The sequence below is a fragment of the Lagenorhynchus albirostris genome, chromosome 13 (genome assembly GCF_949774975.1).
Source record: "Lagenorhynchus albirostris chromosome 13, mLagAlb1.1, whole genome shotgun sequence".
In the NCBI taxonomy this organism is placed as follows: domain Eukaryota; kingdom Metazoa; phylum Chordata; class Mammalia; order Artiodactyla; family Delphinidae; genus Lagenorhynchus; species Lagenorhynchus albirostris.
The window spans coordinates 69967704-69992343 of record NC_083107.1 but is presented as its reverse complement, the minus strand read 5'-3'; the positions used below and the strand labels follow the sequence as shown (position 1 = coordinate 69992343).

Below are 24640 nucleotides of genomic sequence, written 5' to 3'. Positions count from 1 at the left end.
CACCTGCCAGGATTTGAGCCAAGCCCACCCTCCCACCCCGTTTCCAGGCTTAGCTCGATGACACACACTCAGCTGCTTTAAAGCTCCCTGGTCAATCTGTTCCCAGGGCCACAGCTGCGCCAGGTCCCCAGAAGCCCTCCCTGCTGTGCTCCTCGGCTGGGGAGGGGCGGAGGCCTGGGCCAGCACCTGCTCCACAAGTGAACCAGGTGGCCCGAGGCCCAGGAGACCGTGGGCTGGCCCTGAGCTGCAGCACGAACTTCCCCCACGTGGGCTCCCTTGGGGTCCACGGGCCTGCTGCCGGGGAAGACCTGCTGGCTGTTCTCTGTTCCCCTCTACATGCAAGGCGTCCCTTTCACGACAGCTGCCTCAGCCCCATGCCTCCCCACGCACTCTCTCCCTTCCCAGGGCCTCACTTAGGACTGGACCACATCCACACTGACCTGCATGGGATGCGCACCGCTGCCCACTGGAGCTGCTGAGAGGCCGACGCCAGGCTCCCACCCGAAAGGCCTTGCAGACCCCTGGCCCACTGGCCCCTCCGGGGGTGGGGATGCCGGTTTATGACGCTGCTGGCCCTGTGCATTTGGAGCCCACTTTGCTGTTTGCACAGCACCCCTGGAGGTGGACAGGGCAGGTATTACCGGTAGCCGTATTTTACCAATGAGGAAGCAAAAGTTCAGAGAGGTTCAGTAACTTGCTAAGGTCACACAGCTGGGAAGCAGTAAATCCAGGGCTGCTGCTTCTGTCTCGGGTAAGGGCAGGACCGACCTTTGCTGACCACTGGCTCTTTGGTGTTTTAACCCATTTAATTCTCACAGGGGTCTAGGAGGAATGCATTTTTATCATCTCTATTTTTCAGAACGGGAACCCAAGCTTCAGGCAGTGACTTGTTCAATGTCACACAGGTGGTCTGTGGTGGAGCTGGGATTTAAACCCAGTTCTGCTGGATTTTAAAGACAGTGCTTTTCCCTCCATGCTGGGCACTGTTCCAGGCCAGGGGTGTATGACCCACTGGGCCGTGCCCCTCTTCCCTCCCATTGTCCACCTCTGGACGCACTTCCACACTTACCCCTGATTTCCCTGCACCCTCTGATCCTGGGGCCCCACCCCAGCTCTCAGTGACGTGCCCTCCCTTTGGTTCCAGGGACTCACAGGTGTGAGTCCAAGGGCTGCCAGGTCCCATTTGCTACAGGTGGTGGCTCCCATCCCCAGCACCCGAGCCAGGGAAAGGCGGGGTTTGCTCTGCAGATCTCGAGCGCACGTGCAGCTCAGATTCGGAATGACAGGTGGGCTCTGACTCAGCCTGCACCGTGCCCCTCCACCTTCTCCCGCCAGGTGCCCTGTGAGGGCGGGGAGGAGAGTGGAGGGACCCCCGGGGAATCTAGGAGTGCGGCCTGGAGTCCGCTGCAAGCTGAAAATTCCTTTGAAGTCCCGTTTTATCTTTCAACTGCATGTGAATTTTTCATTCCAGGCCATAAAATATCCATGTCTGCTTTAATATTAAAGTGTTTAAAATTACTTACCAGTTAAATGACTTAGCTTCTTCCCCCCTCCCCTCCAAATCTCCAGGCAGAAGTGGCAGTGGTGCACTTCAGTGCCCTGCAGATTCCCAGAGCTCCCAACTCCAAGAACCCCCCTCACCTCCAGCTGGTGCCGCCCGCCCTCCCTCCCTCCCTCCGCCGCCCCTTTCACTGCAGCCGCGTTCACCCTGCTCTCTGCCCCAAGGAGGAAAATCCTGCCCCGCTGAGAACATTTCCTTGAAGGGCTGAGTTACAAATGCGGGGCTCCTGGCTTCTCTTTACCTTCGTGCTCCAAGTTCCCCGTTCTCAGCTGGAAGGGACGAAAAGAAAGGAACCAGCTGTGGCTGCAGCTGGCAGACAACTATTGTTCTGCCTCTGAGTTCAAGGCATAAGGAAGGCACGTTCCTGCCGCCCACGGGCCTTGCCCTCCGGAGCACGCCTCATCTTGGGCAACCCCAGAGTCCCCCCCACCCCGATTCAGAGGCAATGGCACCCGGAAGCCCGGGGTCTACACTTCCACTGGACTTACACAGCGCCCAGCCCTCCTCCTCTCTTAACAGCCTGCATCTCTTCCCTACTCGCTTTGATCGGACTTCCAGACCTCAGTTCCCTTCCTCCAAGTTCTCCAGGTGGGGCTGAGGCCCAAGGTGGGTGTCTGGATGGGGAGGGAGGGGCCCATGCAGGCAGGCTAGGGAAAAACAAGTCCCACTCTCTTGCTGCCCTTCCAGAAAGAAGCTGAGAGTCAGGGGCCTGATTCAAGTCCCACAAGACCCACAGCGCAAGTCCCCTGGCCTCTAGGGGCCTCCAGTTCGATGCAGAAAATAGGAAAGTTTGGGGGTGGTTTTGGGGATCCCGTGAATGGGGAATGGAATTGGGCTCTACAGCTGGAGGGGTACACTCCATGCCCCAGTCTTGGCGTGCCCAGATCCCTGCGGGACACATCACTGGCATTTACAGTGTGCATGTGCGCGTGCGTGCGTATGTGCGCGTGCATGTTAGCGTCGTGTGCATGTGCGCGCATGCGCGTGCGTGCTGTTAGCGTGTGTGCGTATGCGTGTGTGCGCCTGCGCGCGCACCTGGGCTGGGGGTACGCCACCTCACTCACCGGAGGGTGCTTGCGCTTCCTCCCGGGCCGCCCCACCTTCCGGGCAGTTGTGCTGGGCTCCTGCCGCTCCTCCTTGCCACGAGCCTCCTCCTGCTCCTCTCCCTCCTGTGGGCACAGACACAGCCTGTAAAGCCAGGGCTGGACCCCAGAGCCCTCCCCAGTGTCCCACCCGCAGGGCAGCCACACTTCCAGGGTTGTGCCACGCTGGTCCCCCTGGCAGGGATGGTCTTCACCCGCTTTCTGACTGGCAGAGCTGGGCCACCCCTGAGGGCCGAGTCAACTTTACCCTCAGGGGACTTCAGAGCCGCCCCGCTGCCCCAGCAGAACGCAGCTCTCCCTTGGGTGGACACGTTCTCTGAACCACAGAATCATAGCACATGCTCTGACAAAGAATTTGTTTCTGGATATGAGTTTATTTACATGAAAAAAATCTAAAACAAGTACAAAAATGATTAATGCCGTATTTAATGAATCACCTTTATTGAAGAGAATAAAATCACAGGAAGAGAAGCATGACATGTAGCGATGTCTACTGCAAGTACACGCAACCCTTGGAAGGAGGCGCACCACAGACCATGGAGGGCATTACAGCCCCTGTGCGCACACCTGCCCTGAAGCAGCTGCCACGTCGCGTAGGCACTGCCTGTGCCTGTTACCCCGCGGGAGCATCTCAGGGACCGTGTCTTGGTTCATCGTGATGCCCGTCCTTCGCTGAATTTTGGACCAGAGTTTGGTTTTGTTACCACCCTTCACCTGGCACATGCCAGGGCCGAGCCCTGCAATGCTTGTCTCGTGGGGCAGACACATAAACCTAGAAAGTCCTCCTGCCTCACTGCTCCAGCCTGGCCACAAACCACCCACAAGTTGCTTCTGACTCAGCCGGCTCCAGCATGACTAATCATGAGCAAAAACTGTGCTGGGGAAGGAGAGAGAAAGGGACCCTGACCCAGCAGAGGCCCCTCAGGCTGCCTGCCATTCGTGCCCTGCATGGCGTCAGCAGCCACAGACATCTTCGCAGCCCTCCCAGGGGAGGGCGCCAGCCCAGAGCCATGCTGATGCCACAGAAAAGGGGAGGTGCACGGATTCCCAGGGGATTGAATCGAGGTGGCCCTCAATGTCCCACTCAACTTTCATTTTTTGTGATTTCAAAATAGCTTGTGGTTTGCCACATTAATTTTCAGGTGATGGTGGGACATGCAGATGGAAACCTACTGCGACCCGTCACAGACATGAGACCGATGGGAAGAGTGGCACTGGCCCGCTCTGTCCATCCATCCATTCAAGGCACATCTGGGACAGACCTGCCCAGGAAGGAGATTTAGGAGGGAGATTTAGCATTGCAGCTGAGAGTCCGGGAGCCCTCCGAGGACATATGGGTGGAAGATGACAGAGGCCCCAGGCCTTAGCACTGAGGGGAGACTCCAGTCAAGTTGCAGGAGGTGGAGAGAGTGTTCAGAGGAGCAGAAAGGGGACGCCGGTGTACTGTGGGTACAAGAAAAAAGGGAGTTGCCAACCCAAGAGGCAAAGTCGACAGATGCAAAGAAGTCGAGCACAGAGAGATTTGGTTAGAGGTGGAAATGGTCAGCCTCAGAGGGAAGCTGTGCAGAATGACACGGCAATGAGGACCAAGGGGCCGGAGAGGGGCTGGAGAGACAGTTTAAGGAACCCAGCCGAGAAAGGTCTGGAAAAGAAGACAAGGACAGGGAGCCTAGTGCCGGCTGTGGACAGGAGGTGAGGGTCCAGGGTGGTGAGAGAAAGGCTGCCCCAGGACCAGAGACCCTTGAGAGGCTCTTTTCAGGAAAACATGGCAGAGAAACTGTGAGGGCAGAAAGGCCGAGGTGGGGGACAGCCAAGTGGCAGGGAGGCCTCCATGACAGCTCTGTGGGCCTGGACTGGAGGGGGGCCCAGGGCCACATGCCCCATGGTAAGCCAGGCCTGCTGGTGCTGGGCTGTCTTCTGAGACCCTACAGACACCCCCATTTAAGAAACAATCACTTGGATCACACAGAGAGAAAATATTACCAATGCAGCTTAACGTTGGTGAAAGTTCCAACTGAATCTACCCAAGTATAGTGAACTTCAGCTGAGGTGGTGCTTTTGGTCAGGTTACACCACGGCTAAAAGGGCGCCGTCTTGATCGTGCCGGCCAGGTAACTCGGCATTTACAACACATCTGGAGGCCACGCAAGGTCGTGGAAAGGCATGGGGCTTAACGCAAAGCAAAATGGGTATGAGCCCGGCTTGGCCATGTGCTAGTTCCAGGACTGTTCTCTCTGAAACTCAGTTTCCTCATCCATAAAATGGGAGTAGGAAGGTGTCCATTCTGCCTGCTTCTCGGGTTTTTAAGAAGACAGATGACTAAGTGGTTCGTACCCTTGCCTGTTTTGTTCACTGCTGAATGCCCAGAGCCTAGAACAGACTCAGCACTTAGTGGGTCTTCCACATGCCCCTCGATGAGAGAGCGTACATATTCCCCGGCAGCAGGAGGCCCACCCAGCCCCTGTACTTGCCTGCAGAGCACTAGGCCACACCTAGGCAAGCCTCTGACCACTGCTCGTGGCCGGGCCCATGGGCCTGGAATGCACAGGTAGCAGCCGAGAGGGGGTGCCGAGGTGGGTCAGGATCAGTCTGGGTGGCCATGGGGTCTGAAAAGACTCCTACCACCCAGAAATTCTGGGCTCTGAACTATTTCTTTAGCACACTGCATCTCTTACAGAAGAGATTCATCTGATTTTCTAACTTTTGCTCTGAACTTATCAGACACGGGAAAGCCAATCAGAGCCTCAGATCAGCACTAAGGAACCACAATTACCAGGCTGCCTGTGCTGACTAAAAACAAAGACACCTGCTGTTTCAGGAGCGCCAAGCCCCAGCCTCCATTAGCATATGGAGAAAGCCTTTGGGGGCCCCTGATAGGCAACCCCTGTGCCATCTGGAGACTTGCTGTCATTCCTCACCTCCACACGCGTGCTCTGCCTGACACACAGGAGATGCTCAGCACATCCTTCCCTGTTGAACTTAATTCAATGCAACACCCCCAAGAGGAAGAGGTGGAAGACCTTGACGCCAGACCATCTGTCCAGGTCCTGGTGTATTGAGAACGGGGAGCCCCCAGGGCCATGTCCTGAGCCTATCCCTCGGGGCCCAAGCGGGGAACGGCACCTGATGCCCAGTCCAACACTCTGCCCTCCGGGACCCCTGGGGTGTGCTTCGGAAAACGAGTCTCCACGAGAGTCCAGGTGGGGAGTCGCACCGAGGTCTGAGCGACTCTGGCCCATACCCTTTCCATCTAGCCCCGAAGCACGGCTTTGTGAAAAGCGTGCCGTTTTCGGTCAACGCGTCATTCTTCCGGGATACAGCGACATCGCGGGGCAAAGGGAGGTGGCGATACCTTCAGCTCTGGGTCTGCCTGCATTCACACCCACAAGTGAGAGGGGTAATACACTGAGAAGGGTGAGCAGATGGCTCGGGGCGTGCCCCTCAAGGAGGCGTATCAAGCGGTTCATTCTCGCATCTGTCGTGGGGCCTGTTTCATTCAATATCTTTGCTGATGGGCTGAGCAAAGGAATGTAAAATATGCTTATCAAATCTGCCAGTAGCACTGAGTCGGGAGGCGTCACTAATACTCTGAAAGGCAAGAGTCTGATCCACAGTGACTTGGAGCAGCTGGAAAACAGTAACAAATTCAGCAGGAACAGCCTTGAGCCCAGGTTGGTTTCCTCATCTGTCAAGTGAAGGGGCTGAATTAGTCAGTCCTTCCAGTGGGAGGAGGCAGGAATGGGCAGAAATTCTAGCGAGGTGGGCTTTGGGGCGGGGAGGGGGCAGGCTGGACTTTTTGCTCTGCTATTTACTCCCTAGTCCCTTCGGGCTATTTAACCTCTCTAGTCTAGCGTTCCTCACCTACAAAATGGGGATAATAATATCTACTTCACAGCAATGGTATAACAATTAACTGAGGTAATATATGGAAAGCCGACGCATGAGAGTCACTCAAGAATCGCTAACTTCCTCTGCTCCCAGGTCCCGACCAGAACTGTTCACAAACGTGCATCCCTGCCTCCTCCCCGTCCCTCCCCACCCCCATGCAAACCCCAGCTCACTGCCCAGCATATGCAGCCATCACTCAGTGTACAGACAAACCCCCACATCTGGCTGGTACCGCCGCAGTGAGATACTCAGGAACACTGGGGTTCCGCGATCCTTCCAAAATGCAAAGCTGATTACGTCACTCCACAGAGCTTAAGCCCTTGCTGAGGGGGCTCCCAGGGCCCTGCAGGATCAAGCCAAGCTCCTTGGCCCCGGTGAAGGAAGGCCCTAGGATCTGGCCGGCACTTCCCACCCATCGTAAACCGACCACGCCAGGTGCAAATGTGGGCTGCTCCCTCCCTGGGACATTGGCACAGACCCTTGCTTCTGCCTCACTTTTCCAACCTCACTTCCTAGATTCCCTTCCCCTGGGCCCCTCCTTCCCATACCCCACCTAGACTGAGTCTATGGGTCCTTCCTCTCCCATAGCACCCACTATCCAGCACTGCAACTGCCAGCTATCATCGTGACCAAGCCAGAAGCCCCTCGAGGAAAGGAACTCTGTCTTATTCACCTTGGCTTCGTCCCCAGTGCCTAGAGCGATGCACCTGGCACAGGGCAGGCACTCAAAATACTTGATGAGTGACTGTCACATAGTAGATGTTCAATAAACAAGTCCATACACACAGAGAGAGGCACGTGTACGAATCCACAAACGTGCACGAATACAGCCAAGCAGGAGGATCCAGAGCAGTTCTCATCTTTATGACTCAAAGTCAGGAAACAGGATGACTAAAACGTATTTTCCAGTCTTAAACATAATCATGTCACTTCAATTTATGTAACGCTTTACAGCTTTCAAAGCCCCTCTGCATTTGGTGGCCTGTTAGATTAGGTGGTTACCATCAGCCTCTCTCAACTTCTGAGGCTATGATTTGACCTACATTTTAACACAGCTCACTGGGTGGATTATTTTAGGCCACACACAACTTCGCATTCTGAGGAGCTGGGCCACGATGACAATAATCTCACATTGGTACAGTACATGGTAATTAACAAAGCATTTTCACGTACGTGATTTCATTTTACTCTTATGCTTTACAGAAAGTAGAGCTGGTTTTATTTTTTTCCATTACGCAGGCGGGAAATCTGAAGCTCAGAGTGGTTACCCAACTTTCAGAGATCAGAGAGCCAGCAAGGGAGGCCTTCAGAACCAAAATTTAAATCTTTTGATCCCCAGCCCTCGGGTCTTTCCACAGCAACATGCCACCATACCCTACGATGCCGTGTGCCCCTGACACGTGCACATATGCACGACGAGGAGCAGCCAGGCAAGCCAAGGTAAAGGTATGCTCTGGCATTCACACGCATACATCCACACGCAGTTGTCTCAGGGGCCTCATGCCTAGACGGGGACCCCTCCCGCTAAGAGAGACACATCCCACGAGGCCCTCACCCAGAGCCAGCCGGCCAGCCAGACATACGTGCTCCCTTCAGAGCGTACACCGGATGCTACTGACCCAGCATCCGCTGAGCAGATGTCTCAAGTTGGTGTTTGAGTCAAGGGGATGAACTTGCCGGATCTAGCCGGCCACTTGCCCGGGCCCCCTGGGACAAGAAGCACGTACAGCCTTTGCCAGCTGGCTGGCTGGCCTCCCAGGGCCTGTCTGTGGTCGTGGAATTCAGCGAGACGAATTGGCTTCTCTGGCAGGCAGAGCCCCGTTCTGGGTGCCTGAGTACCAGGCCCACGACTCCGCAGAGCACCCCGCACACACGCGCGCACACATGCACACGCACACGCATGGCAGGCCCAGGCCGGGCCGCAGGGTGAGCTGCAGGAGGACGGGCGGGGAGGGCAGGGGCACCGGGAATTGCTGTAGGTGCTCCCACTTCCACACAGCCCTCCCAAGCCCCCCGGCTTTTCTGCTCTCGGTCACCTCCCAAAGCTCATCAGTCCTTTGTTTCAACTACTCAACAATATTCAACAGATATTCACTGACTGCTCAGTGGGCTTCGTATTATAATTATCGAGGAAGGTCTTCCATGACTCCCAAAAGGCCATGTTCCCAGAAGGCAGCGTCCGTGTCCTGATGGCCCCTCCGACACCCGCACAGCTCCCAGGCACCTGCGCACTGTGGGCTTTCCCCAGGCCCTCCGCACCCCGTGCACCATGCTGGGGCCTCACCGCCTTCCGGAACGGAGACTCCCCCCAGCACATACCCAGCCCACTGCAGCCCAGCTGTGCCCACCCCTGTGGTCCTAGGGCCACCATAAGGCCAGGCCCATGGATGTGCTCAAAAACATTTACTGAGCACCAGCTATGTACCAGATATAAAGATAAGCAAACAGGGAACTCAGTTCAGAGGGAGAGACAACACATAAACACACAAGTGCCTGTGCTGTGCTGAGGGCTGGGATGGAGCGCGGCCGCTCTGCTAGCAGCCACCCCAAGCCCCCTTGCCCTCGCTCCTTCAGCAGCCCACCCGGGCTCTGCACAGCCCACCATCTCCTTCCCACCCCACCGGCCACCCTCCCTTGGTGGACGGAAAGAATCCAGAAAAATCTACTTCGTAGCCACGTGACTGTTACCAAGTTTCTCAACCTCTCTAAGCCTCAACTCCCTATCTGTAAAGTGGGGATCCTCCAGCTACTGTGAGGATTGGGTGAGTTAATTGCCGGGCAAAGGAAACTCCTTTGGACGCCCTTCCACACCGTGCACATGCTAAGTGGGGTGATTGCAAGTAACAGCCCTAATAGCCCTGTGGCTCTCCGCAGAGGCAGCTGCAGGACATGACCAGGCCCTGTGCCCAGTCCAGGTGCCAGAAAGGAAGGATATCTTCCCATTTCTCAGTCATCCTGGGACACCCACTCTTGCTCAGCTCCCCGCCGGCCCTCTTCCCTTTGCAGAGCTGAGCTCAGCTTCCCCGCCCAGGCCCTGTGGGGCCTGCTTCTTGGCCGGGATGGGCTCCAACCCCAGCCCAGACCTGAGGGACCTTGGGCCCGGCCGTGGCCCCGCATGCGAGCCTCTGAAGGTAGCACAGCCCCTGCCATCAGCAGTTAGGTCATCCTGGGACTTCCCTGGTGGCACAGCAGTTAAGAATCCACCTGCCAATGCGGGGGACACGAGTTCGAGCCCTGGTCCGGGAAGATCCCACATGCTGCGGAGCAACAAAGCCTGTGTGCCACAACTACTGAGCCTGCGCTCTAGAGCCCGCGAGCCACAACTACCGAAGCCCACGTGCTTTAGGGTCTGCGTGCCGCAACTAATGAGCCCACGTGCTGCAACTACTGAAGCCCAGGTGCCTAGAGCCCGTGCTCTGCAACGAGAAGCCACCGCAATGAGAAGCCTGCGCACCACAATGAAGGGTAGCCCCCCCCTCGCTGCAACTAGAGAAAGCCCGCACGTAGCAACGAAGACCCAACGCAGCCAAAAAAAAAAAAAAAAAAAAAAGGAGTTAGGTCATCCTGCAACTTGCCTCAGTTTTGCTTCTGTTCAGTGGGTAAAGGGAGAGGGGGCCATAGGCCGTGGGCTCTCAGGGGACTTTAAACCCACACCATTCACACCCTCGTCTGCATTGTCCCCACTCTTCTCCCATGCCTCTCAGTCCTCGGGCTGCAGTGGATCGTCACCACACATGTGCAGATAGGTTGGTAGACAGAGAGATAGGTAGATGGGGAGGAAGGTACGTAGGTAGGTAAATAGACAGCTGGTTAACTATCCAAAATAAATTACAAGCCTAAATCCGTGCCCCTGTGTTGCCCGCTCACACACACCACCTCACAGAAATCCCTCATTTCGCTGCTCAGCAGTCACCTAGCTGAGTCCACGTTCAAACACAGGCCTATCTCCAGAGTCCAACTGACCCCCACTTAAGACTGTACTGACTGCAGAGTTAAACTTGACATGTAATAGCGGTTAACTTAGAGAATTTTAGAGAACCCGAACCCTAAAATGGAGGTCCCAGTCAGCTCTGGGGTGGGCGCTGTTTACATCACTTGCCTGCTCTCCATGCGCAAGCATCTAATCGACTCCACTGAGCTAAAAACGGACACGCCATTATTATTATTAGCTGTGTTCCCGAAGAGGTAAGGGCAAAGCTGCCTTTACTGGAACTGTTTAAATGTGTAAGAGGGACGCTCCCTCAACGACCCCTATAGTGACGATTATAAAGCAAAGAGCAGGCTGAGTGACCGTGTGTGGGCATCTGAGTGCTCTAAAGGCAGGGCATGCCCGGGGCGGGCACCGGATCTGTGGGCCAGCAAGAACAGCTGAGCGTGGAGCCGGGGGAACCCCACCCAAGGATGCCCTTGAACTTCAGAACTGGAGTGCAGGAAGTGGTCGGCGCCCGAGGGAAATCAGTACGCCAGGCCTCTGGGTTGGACCTAGGTGAGAAGGGAGGAGCCCTGGCCACAGCACTGGCCATACGTGCATACGTATACACACAGGCATGCACGCACACACACACACACACACACACACACACACGGGCACACTTGCTGTGCTCCCCCAGCACAAATACGTACCGCCCAACAGGCGCCTCTCCTACCCAGTAGGAGAGGGTGAGCTCAGGGTGAGCCGTCCAGGAGCGGCCTCCTTCCTCCAGAGGGCAGGCATGGCTTACCCATCCTTGTATCTTCCTATCCCCTTCCCTTTACTAGGTCCTCCAGGAAAGTATATTCAGTTCACCCAACAAACTCGTGGAGCCCTACTATGTGCCAGGTACCTGGAAAGGTAACTAAGTCTGAAAAGGAGGAAAGGAGGGAAGGAGGAAGGAGGAAGGGAAACAAGCAACGTGTCCACAGCAGTGTCTTCCACACGTAAGAGTATGTACCTGGTGTGTGTGTGTATGTGCATGCACACGTACAGCCAGTCAAACATGCTAGCCTGTGTACGTAAGCTCCTGCTGGACATGAAGTGCTCCCAACAGCGACCCCAGGGCAAGAGCACTGCTATGCAGAGAAAAGCATTCTCTGACCATCCCGACTTTCAGAAGAAACTTGGACAGGACTATGGAACATCACAGCTGGGAGGCACCCTCCATTCCATCCCCCTTCACATAGGAGGCAGCCTGAAAGGCACAGGAGCCTGGGTTCGAATCCCAGCACCACTACTTACTAGCTGTGTGACCTTAGACAAGTGACCTAACCTCTCTGAGCATCAGTTTAGTCTTTAATAAGATGGAGTGATGAAAATAACAGAGCCTACCTTATGGAGCAGTTGTAAGAATGAAATAAGATAATGCGAGTACAGAGCTTAAAAGAGCACCTGGCAGACAGTCAGCACTCAATGCATCTGTTATGTTTCTAAGGCCCGAGGAAAGAGGGGAACAGCAAGATCAGGGGCCCAGCCCGGGGCTTGGACTCCTGGCCAGGCACTGATTCACATTTGGGGATCTGAGGAGGCCCTTCCAGCCCCGGGCTTGGAATGCTCTTGGTCCCCCGTCCTGCTCCCTCTGCCCCCCTCTCTCCCCTCTACACAGGGCCTGGCACCATATCTCCATGATCCCCTCTGAGCCAGAACCAAGGCTCCTGGACTTCCTGATGCTCACCTCCCTTCCCATCTCTCATAAGGCCAGCTCCCCCTCCCTTTTCTGTGGCCAGAGTCCCAGGGCTCAGCATCCCTCCTCGCCCCGCCCCCACACCGAGCCTGCCTCCTCCCAGGCTCCCCAAGCTGCCCCGTCCCTGCCCAACACATGGACAGTAGGGCTGGGGAGGCTGCTGGGCAGGTGCCACGAGGACACCACATACACAGGCCTCTGCACTGCCGAGCACAGGCGCGGCCGCCTCAGCCTACCTCGCACAGCTCTGCACCCTGCCTGTTTGATCAGGGCGCTGGGATTGTCCTCCGGTGAAGGGGTCTTATCCGCTCTCATTTCCTCTCCATCCTACCCACAAGATACTTCCTGAGCACCTACTGTGTGCTAGTCAGGCCCTGAAGATCCACCCAGACGACGGTGGCTGGGGTCCTGCCCTCCTGGGGCAGCTGCGGGGGGCTGGATATTATCCACACCAGTACTTCTCAAATCCCCTAGAGGGCTGGTAAAAACAAGGATTGCTAGGTCCCCTCCCCAGAGTTTCTGATTCAGCAGGTCTAGGGTGGGGCCCGAGCTTTTGCATTGCTAAGCCTTCCAGGTGCTGCTGGTACCGCTGATTTAGGGATCACATTTTGAGAACCAAGGGTTCTCTCTGTAATTCAAGACAGACTGAAGCCAGGGCTTTGATCAGAGAGGAGAGAAAATTAGGGAAAGGGCACATCAGTCAGAGGAAGCAGCATAAACAAAGGCCTGGCAGCTCCAGGAAGTACTGGAGTGAAAGGTACAGGGAGGCGTGGCCGGTGGGGGGGGGAGGGGCAGGCGGGAAGGGCACATGGGGCCAGGTGGTGAAGGGGCCAGTGGGCAGCCACACCCCTGCCCTCTGGCTCACCAAACAGTTCCTCTGTGCCAGGTGCCCCTGGAAACTCTGCCAGGCTCCTTGGGCTGCGGCCCAAACCCATCTTCCACTCTCCAGCCACACGGCACCCCTGCCCCAGGCCTGGCTTTCACGGGCTGCCGTGGGCGGCTGTCAGCGTCTCTGCCTGCCCTCCTGGGGGCTGCACGGGAACCAGCCCAGCGGTGCCAGGGAGGTGTACCAGGTGAGCCAGCACGCACACCGGGGAGAGCGCCCCCCACACCCCAGCCCCCATCTGTCAGCTCCCTCTATCAGCACCAGCTCTGGGCCTGGGTGTGTGTTTGTTGCCTCTTGAGCCAGAACAGTTACTATGGGTGGATAATAATAGCCATCGTAATCCCTCATAATTGGACCAGACTTTGCTGTTTGCAGGGCACTCGCTCCATGCCCGTGACCTCATCTGACTTCCACAACCACCCCATAAAACAGGCACAGCTAGAGTTACTATCCCCATTTTACAGCTGAGCAAACGCAAGCCCAGAGGGCCTGAAGCCACATCTCCAATAAGTGACATCTTCAGGCCTGGGGCCCGGGACTCGGGACTCTCTGTCCAGTGCTTTTTCCCTGTCCTGAACTGTCATGATGGAGAGCCTGTCTGCGGCTCTCCATGGGAGGGGCCGGGGGCTCTGCGGCCCAGGGAAGCCCTGTCCAGTAACAGGAGAAATGTGGCTCGGCTGCCCCTCCTCCTCCAACTGGGGGGCGGGGGGCAGCTGACCACCAACTGCAAGTGCATGGACACGGAGCTGTGTCAGCACCAGTCGGGACATCGGACCGGGGGAGGGGTCAGGGTCACCTAATCTAACGGAGGAGCAAAGCCAGGCCCAAGGAGGGAAGGGAATTATCCATGGCCACAGCTGCCACTCAAGAGCACAGGTGGGTGCGGGTGGCCCTGACTCTATGGCGGCAGGGTCTGGGTCTGCTGCCGCCTGCGTCCGCGGGATCGGAAAGAAAGGGACTGACCTGTAAGCCCTAGGAGCCCCACCCAGTGGGCTGCAGCACGCACTTTCCTCCCAGCTTGGGGGTATACACGGTCCCCAGTCCCGTGGCACTCTGCAGGATCCTGGGCTGGAAAGACAGGCGTCTGGGCTTCGTGCACGCATCCACGCACGTGCGTGCGTGCGTGTGTGTGTGTGTGTGTGTGTGTGTCCGTAACCATGCAGGTGGGGCAGTGAAAAAGACTCCGATACAGGAGAGCAGGCTCTCATCTGGACCCCCCACTGATAAGCTGGGCTCAGCTTCCTCATCTCCAAACCAGGGCCATCTGTCCTTGCCCCACTTGTTTCAAGGGCTGTCCTCAAGGACCAAATGGATGGAAACCACCCAGAAGGCAGAAACTGGCTCTAAGAATGAGCAAGCCCAGAAGGAGCTGAGCACGCGCGGCGGGAGGGTGGGCAGGGAGCAGGTCTCAGAACTGCCGCTGATGGCGGATCACCAGAGCTGACCCCCTCAGAGCGCTCAGTGGTCCCACACCTGGTGTCAGGTGTCCACCCTGGTTCCAGGAGGACAAACTGTGCCCCAGAAGCTCTCAGATACCACCAAGTATCACCACCCCTCACTGCCGCTCAGGGAGAGGAGAACAGGCAGAGGGAACTGCGGGGACCAGGGCATGGCAGACGGGACGCCCCGGGAAGGCCGTTGGCTGGTGCAGCTTCCCTGGAAGGGTGGCGGCAGGGTCTACCGTTCCACAGAAGGGAAGAAGAGTCCACGTGCTGGGGATTCGAATGGCTTTGCCTACAGGTGGACACGGCTTGGTGAGGTCCCGAGGTTGCCTGTCGAAAGCCGGCAGGGACACCTACCAGTCTGCTGGCATCTCCTCTAACTGATTTAGGCCCATTCTGGACTTGAGCAGAAGGGCAAAGAGGTCACCCCTCATGGGGCTCCAAAAACAAGGAGGTCACTAGCTCCATGGCCAGAAGTGACACTTGCTCAGCGCCAGGGATGGGGCAGGGGAGGGAAATCACCATCTCCACTGTGACTGGTGCCACCCTGAGCACACAGCACACAGCGCGCCATGCACCGCGGTGAGCCTCGCTGTCTGTGCCGCCGGGGGAGCCCTCACGAGGCCTCCCATCTACAGAGCCCCCTGAACTTGTCTTTGGCCTCCCCAAAGCTACTAACCCCCCTGGGGAAACAGAGGCAGCTAACCCAGGTAAAGTGACTCACCTGAGGACACACAGCTAGTAAGAGGCCGATCCAGAAAGGAAGCCAGATGTGAGGACCCTGCAAGGCCAGCCCTAACAATCGCACACGCCTGGGGTCTGAAGCTCTGCTCACACACCACGGGGGTTGAAGACTGGGTCCCGGAGCCTGACCACCAGGATTTAACCTCTCCAAGCCTCAGTTTGCTCATCACCAAAACAGGGAGATAGATCTTCCCTACAGGCCCGTGTGAGGACGGAGCGGCGCGGTCCAGCGCCCAGCACCCCCAGCAGAGGCGGCTGCTCACCTTGCGCTCCTCCTCCCCCCGCTCCGGAGCGGGGCCGCTGGCGTCCCCGGGGCCGCTGGCGGGCATCGCGGGCAGCTGGGCGGTGGGAGGCAGGCTGGGGCTGCGCGGGGCTGGGGGGCTGCTGGCCTCTGGGGAAGGAATTATCGTGGTCTTGGTAAGCAAGAGTTAAAACTTAAACATAGATCCCGGCGCCGAGGGTGAAACGCGGCCTCAGGCTGTCTGTGGGGCTGGGCTTCCCGTGGCTCCACCTGTGGGGGGAAGAGAAGAGGGGTCAGCAGGGCAAGCCACCTCCACCCCAGGCCCCAGCTGACAGCCACCGGCTCCCAGGGCCAGACCCTCGGCCCCGGGGCCCCGCTGGCCTGAGTCCTTTTCCCAGGCGCAGGCCGACCCGGCACCCAGCGATGCGGGCACCCAGCGATGCGGGCACCGAGGCCGAATCGGCAGGAGGGCCGCACCTGCCTCCAACGCGCGACAGTTGCCGAGGCACAGTGGGCGCCACTTGTGGGACTTCCAGCCGCCTCCCGCCCCCTCCCGTCTCTTCATTCACGGCTGTTCTTTCCTTTGAAAGCTTCCCGCAGCCTCCCCCCCCCGCCCCCCCGGGAAATCCCAGAGGTCCCCAGCCGGCTACATTTTCCTTCTGATCTGTCCTCCCCGCGCCCCTACCCCCACCCCGCCCCCACCACGTGGAGGAAGTGAGCCGCAGTCACAGGATGTAGTGAGATGAATGTCACCTCACTTTAGGGCCGGCGCCTGGGCCCGGAGAAGGCTGAGGGTGAACCCGGACTGCGGCCAGGCTGAAGGCCTGGGTTTGCAGGGCTGTCCAGGGGACGCCCCGGGGTGGGGCGGGGGGCGAGGCGGCAGCCGCACGGAGCGAGGGAGGATGCCAGGCCGCTCCCCCGGCACCCCGCGAACCAGCCCCACCTGCCTTGGGGAACTGTGGGCTCCAGGGGGCCCTGCGAACGCACATGGCTGAATTTTAGGGGCTTTTCGGCCTCCCTGCTTCAGGTGCGGGCCTCGCCAGTGAACTAACAAAGGCTGGGCCACAGGCCTCAGCTGGGGCGGGGGCGGGGGGGGGTGTCGCGGCTTCACCCCCTTGGTTCGGAGGAGCCGCAGAGAGATCTCCGGCTCTTCGCCCCCCAGGAGGAGCCTGGGCCCAGCCCCTGCCTCCGAGGGCCAGCCAGCACGGGGAGGGGCCTGGCAGGAGGAGGAAAGTGGGAGGCAGGCTGGATCCGGGCCCACCCACACCCTTCCACTTCCAGTTCCCGGTTCTGCTTCCCCCGCTCCCCACCCCCCCAACTCCAGGGCTGCTTCTCCCATCCCCCTCCAGCCAGAGCTCCCTGGAAAACCAGGAACCGGAGAAGGCACAGGCTTGGGTCTCCCACGGGTGCAGCCCCTCCCCAGGGATGGGCGCTGGGCTGGGAGGTGGGGGGGTGTGGAGGGGGAAGCTGGCGCTGGGAGGAGCCTCCTTAGGGCCCGGACACGAGGGGCCCCATAAGTTAGAGCCTGGACAGGCTGAAGGTGCTCCCACCCCCCACCCCCCTCACCCCACCAGGTGAGCCCTAAGGAAGCCGCAGGTGTAGCGCTGGTCCAGGCTGGGCGCAGTGCTGGGCCGAGGAACGTCTGCTATGTGGGTTCAGGAGGGAGAGCAAATCCGTGTGTCCCATGCGGTGCAAAGCCCGGGACGGGTCTTCCTCTTTGGGCAGCTACAAGTATTAGTACCATCTACTATTGAATCTAAGGCTGCAAAAGGCTAAGGCTTACCCGTGTTTCAGTATCAGGGCAGAGGCTTGAATCCAGATCTCTGACTCTAGGGCTCTGAGGGCGTCTCTATGAAGCTCCGTCCCCCAGCTTACACCACCCCACAGAAACAACCCCGAGAGCCCATCAGACAACCGGGCCAACCCAGAACTCCACAAGGCTTCTGACCGTCATCAGCCAGCCCGCGAGTCCCCCTCAAACCCACCCCTTGTCTGTTAGCACAGATCCCCGATCACCCACCACATCAAAATCTTCCAAAGGATGGGCAAGCTGAGAGAGGCAGGGTAGGCTGGGAAGAACACTGAACCCGGGAAGAACTTCTCTGGCCCTTAGCTTCCTCATCCATAAAATGGAAGAGGTCGACTAGATGATCTTCAAGAACGTCTCCTAGCCCTGCCCTGCCAGGCTGTTGAGGCCCCAAAGGCAAAGGGCAGGATCCTACGAGGCTGGGCCATCTCCAGGAGCCCCGAGAGCCCTAGAATGGAGTCCGAGCCAGGCACAGAGTACGTCAGGGGCAGACAGCCCTCTCCCGGGTATGTGTCTCAATGCTGCCCTGAGGCCTAGAAACATCCAGGGGCTTCTGTAAGAAAAAGCTTTCAGAGAACCTCTGGCGGCTAGTGACAAGAGGAAGGAAGCAGGAGGGAAACGCAGAACATCGCAGGGTGTTGACCCCGACGGCAAACACCCCGGAAAGGAAAGGAAAGGCTCTTTCCTCCGCCCCTTCCTCTGCTCACCCCTCCGACATGAGCTGCACGCTGTCTCACAGCAAACACAGCTGACCTGGGTCAGTCTTTCGGTTCCTTTGTGTAACTCAATGGAACAGCCTTGTCAGTAAGTGTCCCTCAAAGCCACCCAGCATCGTCTAAGACCATCCAGCACATGGCTGGGCAGGCCATGCACTGCACAGCTCCAGAGCCCACCGTGGTGGCCAAGTTCTAGGCCTGAACACAGCGCTTCCCGCCCGTCCTTAGAAGCTTCCTTCTTCTCCCAAGCAGTCCTGCCGAGGGAAGAGACCTGCTCTTGGGCCCACGGTCCCAACACAGCAGCGTGTGTCTACCGTGACATGACGGCCCTGCTGCTCCTGGCACCAAAGCGTCCTCCTCACGCATGCCAAGGGCTGCACCACAAAACCACCACCAAATAAAAACCCTTGCCAAGAGCCCTACCCCCACAACAGGCAGCTTTTAGTTTCTCCTTCATACTGCTAACATCCACAGTGGCCATGAATAATTTTAGAACAACTTAAAAAAAGTTGTTTTGAGGAATCCTATCATGAAAATGTCTTGGTATCGCGACTGACATGGTCACCATCCTCACCGCTCCAGTTACAAAACTGCCGTGGAAAAGGAATGGGATTTTGATTCTACACACCCAAGGGCGCTACCTTCTAAATCCAATGTAGTAGAAAGATTTTTTTAAAGAAGACATAAAGGGACTTCCTTGGTGGTCCAGTGGTTAAGACTCCATGCTCCCACTGCAGGGCGCATGGGTTCGAACCCTGGTTGGGGAACTAAGATCCCGCATGCCACATGGTGCAGCCAAAAAAAAATAAAGAAGACATAAAGTCACAAGATTGGGTGGAACAGAGAGGAGACACCACCAACAAGATGTGGGGGTCTGGAAAGCAGATTTGTGGCAGGCAAATTTCAGACAGCACATGACAAGTGATTTATAACAGAATCCTTTAAAGACACATGGCATGATAGCACCATGTATCTCCGGGACCAGGGGTGAAGAGGATGCATGTGTGAAAATAAAAAGGATCGAATGAAAGAAGTAAGATCCTTAAATCCACCTCCCCCAGAAGTCTGAGATTTACTCTCCAGAGAGCACAAAACAGAGGGTCTTTGCGCAGAGAGTCGACAAGCACCCTTGACAGCAAGAGTAATAAACAAAAACCAAGGAGATGAAGGTTATTTTCAACGCTGAGGTTGAGTCCCCCAGGCTAGTCCCCCACTGGGCTCCTAGAATAGTGGCAGCCAGACCTTACCTTCTTCTCTGGGGAATCTTACCAGTGCAAGAAGAAAGGCCTAAGGATACAGATATTGACACCAGAACCCAAATGGTTTCCAAATGGCTTGTTTAGGTCAGCCAATGTGGACCTGCAAGTCAGCCAGCTTCCAATCAGCTTTTTAGTCCCCTGTTCTTAACCCTGAAAGGACAACCAAGGACCACTAGACATCCGAGGGAAGACTCCAACTTGCAGTGCTTCCACCATGGAAGGGCACCACCATGCCCTCTACCACTGAACGTTTTTTTTTTTTTTTAATTGAAGTAGAGTTGATTTACAACGTTGTGGCAATCTCTACTGCACAGCACAGTGGCTCAGTTATACATTCTTTTTTATACGCATTCTTTTTTATACTCTTTTCCATTATGGTTTATCCCAGGTTATTGAATATAGTTCCCTGTGCTATACATTAGGACCTTATTGTTTATCCATTCTAAATGTAATAGTTTGCATCTACCAACCCCAAACTCCCAGTCCATCCCTCTCCCTCCCCCCTCCCTCTTGCCAACCACAAATCTGTTCTCTGTGTCTATGAGTCTGTTTCTGTTTCGTAGATAGGTGCATTTGTGCCTTATTTTAGGTTCCACATATAAGTGATATCATATGATAGTTGTCTTTCTCTTTCTGAGAAAGTATGATAATCTTAGTGGATAGCATGATAATACTGTCACTTAGTATGACAATCTCATGTTGCATCCATGTTGCTGCAAATGGCCTTTTTTGTTCTTTTTTATGACTGAGTAGTATTCCGTCGTCTATATGTACCACATTTAGGTTGTTTCCATGTTTTGGCTATTGTGAACAGTGCTGCTATCAACATAGGGGTACATGTATCTTTTGGGGGTTTTCTTTGTTTTTTTGTTTAACATCTTTATTGGAGTATAATTGCTTTACAATGGTGTATTAGTTTCTGCTGTATAACAAAGTGAATCAGCTATACATAAATATATATCCCCATATCTCCTCCCTCTTGCGTCTCCCTCCCACCCTCCCTATCCCACCCCTCTAGGTGGTCACAAAGCACCAAGCTGATCTCCCTTTGCTATGCAGCTGCTTCCCACTAGCTATTTTACATTTGGTAGTGTATATAAGTCCATGCCACTCTCTCACTTCATCCCAGCTTACCCTTTCCCCTCCCCGTGTCCTCAAGTCCATTCTCTACGTCTGCATCTTTATTCCTGTCCTACCCCTAGGTTCTTCAGAACCTTTTTTTTTTTTTTAGATTCCATATATGTGCGCTAGCATCTGGTATCTGTTTTTCTCTTTCTGACTTACTTCACTCTGTATGACAGGCTCTTGGTCCATCCACCTCACTACAAATAACTCAATTTCGTTCCTTTTTATGGCTGAGTAATATTCCATTGTATATATGTGCTGCATCTTCTTTATCCATTCATCTGTCGATGGACACTTAAGCTGCTTCCGCTGAACTGTTTTTTTTTTTTTTGCGGTACGTGGGTCTCTCACCGTTGTGGCCTCTCCCGTTGTGGAGCACAGGCTCCGGACGCGCAGGCTCAGCGGCCATGGCTCACGGGCCCAGCCACTCCGCGGCATGTGGGATCTTCCTGGACCGGGGCACGAACCCACGTCCCCTGCATCGGCAGGCGGACTCTCAACCACTGCGCCACCGGGGAAGCCTGAACTGTCTTTTTAATCTGACAAAACTACAGGTGTCATTTGCTGTTTTTACTCTGTGGTCTGAACTCAGGAACTGAATGGATTTGGATAAAGATGAAGACCTGTCCTGGGCAATGGGCTCCAAACGGGGGAGTAAAACAAGCAAGAAGACATGGGCTCCAGAAAACAGGAATTCCAACCAGAAGGAAGGCAAAGGGAATGCCAAGGAGGACAATAAAAAGAAGTCACCGGACGGCAGCTAACTATGCCACATGCCCCGAGAGCAATAGAGCGGATAACTCAAAAAATGGAACTGAAACATAACACTTGATGTGACCGCCCTCTTGGAAGCCATACAGACAGCTATTAGGAGGTGTAGCAGAAATGGGCAAAAGGTATAAAGAAAATAAGGCAGATAAAGAAACAAGGTAGGGGCTCCCCTGGTGGTCCAGTGGTTAAGACTCTGCGCTTCCAATGCAGGGGGCCCAGGTTCGATCCCTGGTCAGGGAACTGGATCCCACACGCAGCAGTGAAGCTCCTGCGCGCCACAGCCAAGACCCAGTGCAGCCAAATTAAGTAAATAAATAAATAAGTTTTTAAAACGACAAAAGTCAGTTAAGAAAAAGAAACAAGGTAATTATTCATTTCAGGGGGAAAAAAGGAAACTATTGTAGTACAGTATAAAGCTCAGCTGTGAACAGTTGCATGAGTTGATTTAACAAGTATGTGTACATGACATACATAAGTATGCATGTTTGTATGTATGTATGTGGATGTAGACATATTGCCTGGTGTATTAATTTCCTATTGCTTCTGTTACAAATTACCACAAAGTTAATGGCTTAAAACAGCACAAATTTGTTTCTTGCAGCTCTGGAAGTCAGAAGTCCAAAATGGTTCTCGTCACTGGGCTGAAATCGAGGTGTTGGCGGGCTGCATGCTTTTCTGCAGGCCCTGGGGAGGTTCCATTTTCTTAACTTTTTCAGCTTCGAGAGGCTGCGCGCATTCCTTGGCTCCTGGCTCCCTTCCATCCTCAAAGCCAGCAATGGCCAGTCTTTCTCCCATCACATTACTCTGACCCTCCTGCCTCTGCCTTTCACTTTCAAGGATCCTGATGATGACACTGGGCCCATCCAGATGATCCAGGATAAATCTCCCCATCTCAAGATCCTTAACTTAACCACATCTGTGAAGTCTCTTTTGCCACATAAGGTGACACATTCACGGGTTCAGGGGATTAGGATGTGGCCGTCTTTGCAGGGCCATTATCCTGCCTGCTACGCGCATACATATATGTATGTTATTATAGGCATAAGACATTTTTGAAAGAACACTGGTAAGGTACTATTTATTTATTTATTTATTTAATTTATTTATTTTTGGCTGCGTTGGGTCTTCGTTGCTGCGTGCGGGCTTTTCTCTGGTTGCGGCGAGCGGGGGCTACTCTTCGTTGCGGTGCGGGGCCTTCTCATTGCGGTGGCTTCCCTTGTTGCGGAGCACGGGCTCTAGGCGCGTGGGCTTCAGTAGTTGCGGCACAAGGGCTCAGTAGTTGTGGCGCACAAGCTCTAGAGCGCAGGCTTAGTAGTTGTGGTGCACAGGCTTAGTTGCTCCGTGGCATGTGGGATCTTCCCGGAGCAGGGCTCGAACCCGTGTCCCCTGCACTGGCAGGTGGATTCTTAATCACTGTGCCACCAGGGAAGACCCCTGGTAAGGTATTATTCATAGTATGTCTACCACGAGAAATATTGAGGGGGTTGGCTGGGTAGAATGTCATGGTTGGCCATATAAGAGAGCTAAATTCTTATTTACCAAATAGGAAATCAATGGAAAATGTCTACAATGGAAGAGTCAAAAATATGAACATTACTCAGACCCATGAGATGCAAAATCGCTAGAAGAAACAGCTAAAAGTGGTTGCCTCTGAGAAGAAGAAGGTGGAAGGAGACAAGGAACAACTGCATTTGGTGAAGAGATGTTAGTCCTGTTTACTTCTTAAATTATATGCATGTCATACTGTGAAGAGATAAAAAGTAATTTTTAAAAAGAGAGAATGGGTCTGGGAATGAGGGCTTACATCCAGCTGCAACCATTGGATGGGTTTGGCCTCCATCCTCCTCCATAAGAGTGCAGCTAAGTCCTTCCACCTCTGTTACGCTACGAAACCGTCACGTCCCACAGAACACCCATCATCAGCTCCTCACCCCCACACAGAGTTCCATCATCCGCTCTAAAAGTGGTACCTCCCTCCCCGCCCCACCATCACATCCCTCACGAAATGTTTAATTCTCGCAACACATCATTTCCACCAAGTCCAGCCCATGTGCAGCATGGTGCACCTCCCTTATGTTCCCCCCTAACTGCACGTCGACATGCCATTGCTGCCCACATCCCTAACCACAGCCCAGCTCGCTCATCAGTCCATCTCAGACCCAAGACCCACAATTCAACCATCTCCCGAAGCCTCCAGACCGTCCTGCTGCGTCACCTCCCACCTCTGCCACCACACCGTCCCCAGCACCATTCCCACCCTCCTCACCGATCCCAACCCCATCAGCACCCCCTGAGCCAATCAATCACCCCAAAGCCTCACCTCCAAGCCTGCTCCAACCAGCACCGACTAGATCGTCACCCCAGTCTCACCTCAACAAGGGCCGGCGAGGAATCATCCTCTTCCAGAAACAAAACCATAATTGCCCACAAACCCAGATCCTTCCTCCATCAAAAACAACCCTAATGTGACCACCATTAAGAGCCCCTCCGGCTCCATCTCAAGTCCTCTCTTTGAATTGCTGAAAAATATCTGACCGTCTCTGCACCAGGTCCTTCTTCACCCCTCTAGCTGAAGTCTGCCCTTTTTGCAGTGGACTTTGCTGGTTTCGATCTAGTTACCTTCCCCTCCTTCCCAGTGGGGTTTTGTGGTGTTTGTGCCGACCCCACCCCTCACCCTAGTCACAGAGTGAGCGTGTGACCAGGCGGGGCCAATCAGAGGCCCCCCAGGAGCGTTTTGGTGCAAAGGAAAGATGCTAACGTGATGGGACGTGGGTCAGGAGCTGCTGGCTGCATTGGGGAAAGCTTGCCTGAGGGATGGAGATAGACGCTGGAACACTGAGGCCGTTGTCTGGGCCCCCGGACCCAGCTGTACCTGGAGGCAGGGCATCTCTGAACCTCCCGGTAATGTGAGACTTTCCCTACTTTGGTGTGAGTCTGTGCCTTGCGGCTGACGGTCCTGACTCATATACTAATCTCAACCTCCTGAAGTCTTCCCTGGGATGCCCGACTGCGTGGGTTCAAATTCTGTCTGTATTAGCGTCAGCTGTGTGACCTGAGGCATAACTGTGCATAAGTTTTCTCAGCTGTAAAATGGGGAAAATAACACTTGCCACTTCACAGGCCTGTTGTGAGAATTAAAGTGAGATGTATTAAAAATGCTAACAGGGAATTCCCTGGTGGTCCAGGGGTTAGGACTCCACACTTCCACTGCAGGGGGCCCAGGTTCGATTCCCTCACTGGTCAGGGAACTCAGATCCTGCAAGCCGCACGGCGGGGCCAAAAAAAAAAAAAAAAAAAGAATGGATGAAATAACATTAAAATTATTTGCTTTAAGAAACATGCCAACAAGAGTGCCTGACACAAAGAATATACTCAATAAATTTTAACAATTATTAGTCCCTGACTAACCCAGCCCACAGTTTTCTCTCCTTTGTTGACAT

General features: G+C 55.2%; 1 protein-coding gene and 1 non-coding gene across 3 annotated transcripts in view; one reads left to right on the top strand and one right to left on the bottom strand.

Moving 5' to 3' along the window:
* DNMT3A (DNA methyltransferase 3 alpha) overlaps positions 1-24640 on the bottom strand; it is a 101254-nt gene that overhangs the window by 57759 nt on the left and 18855 nt on the right. For both annotated transcript variants that reach the window (XM_060170029.1, XM_060170028.1), the window contains exons 2-3: positions 15545-15792; positions 2626-2730 (exon numbers count right to left, since the gene is read on the bottom strand). In XM_060170029.1, coding sequence (XP_060026012.1) covers positions 2626-2730; positions 15545-15610 — 171 coding nt within the window. In that variant the 5' untranslated portion in view covers positions 15611-15792. The remainder of the gene's footprint in view (positions 1-2625; positions 2731-15544; positions 15793-24640) is intronic.
* TRNAG-UCC (transfer RNA glycine (anticodon UCC)) lies at positions 21367-21440 on the top strand. Its single transcript has one exon. It is a non-coding gene; the product is annotated as a tRNA-Gly (tRNA).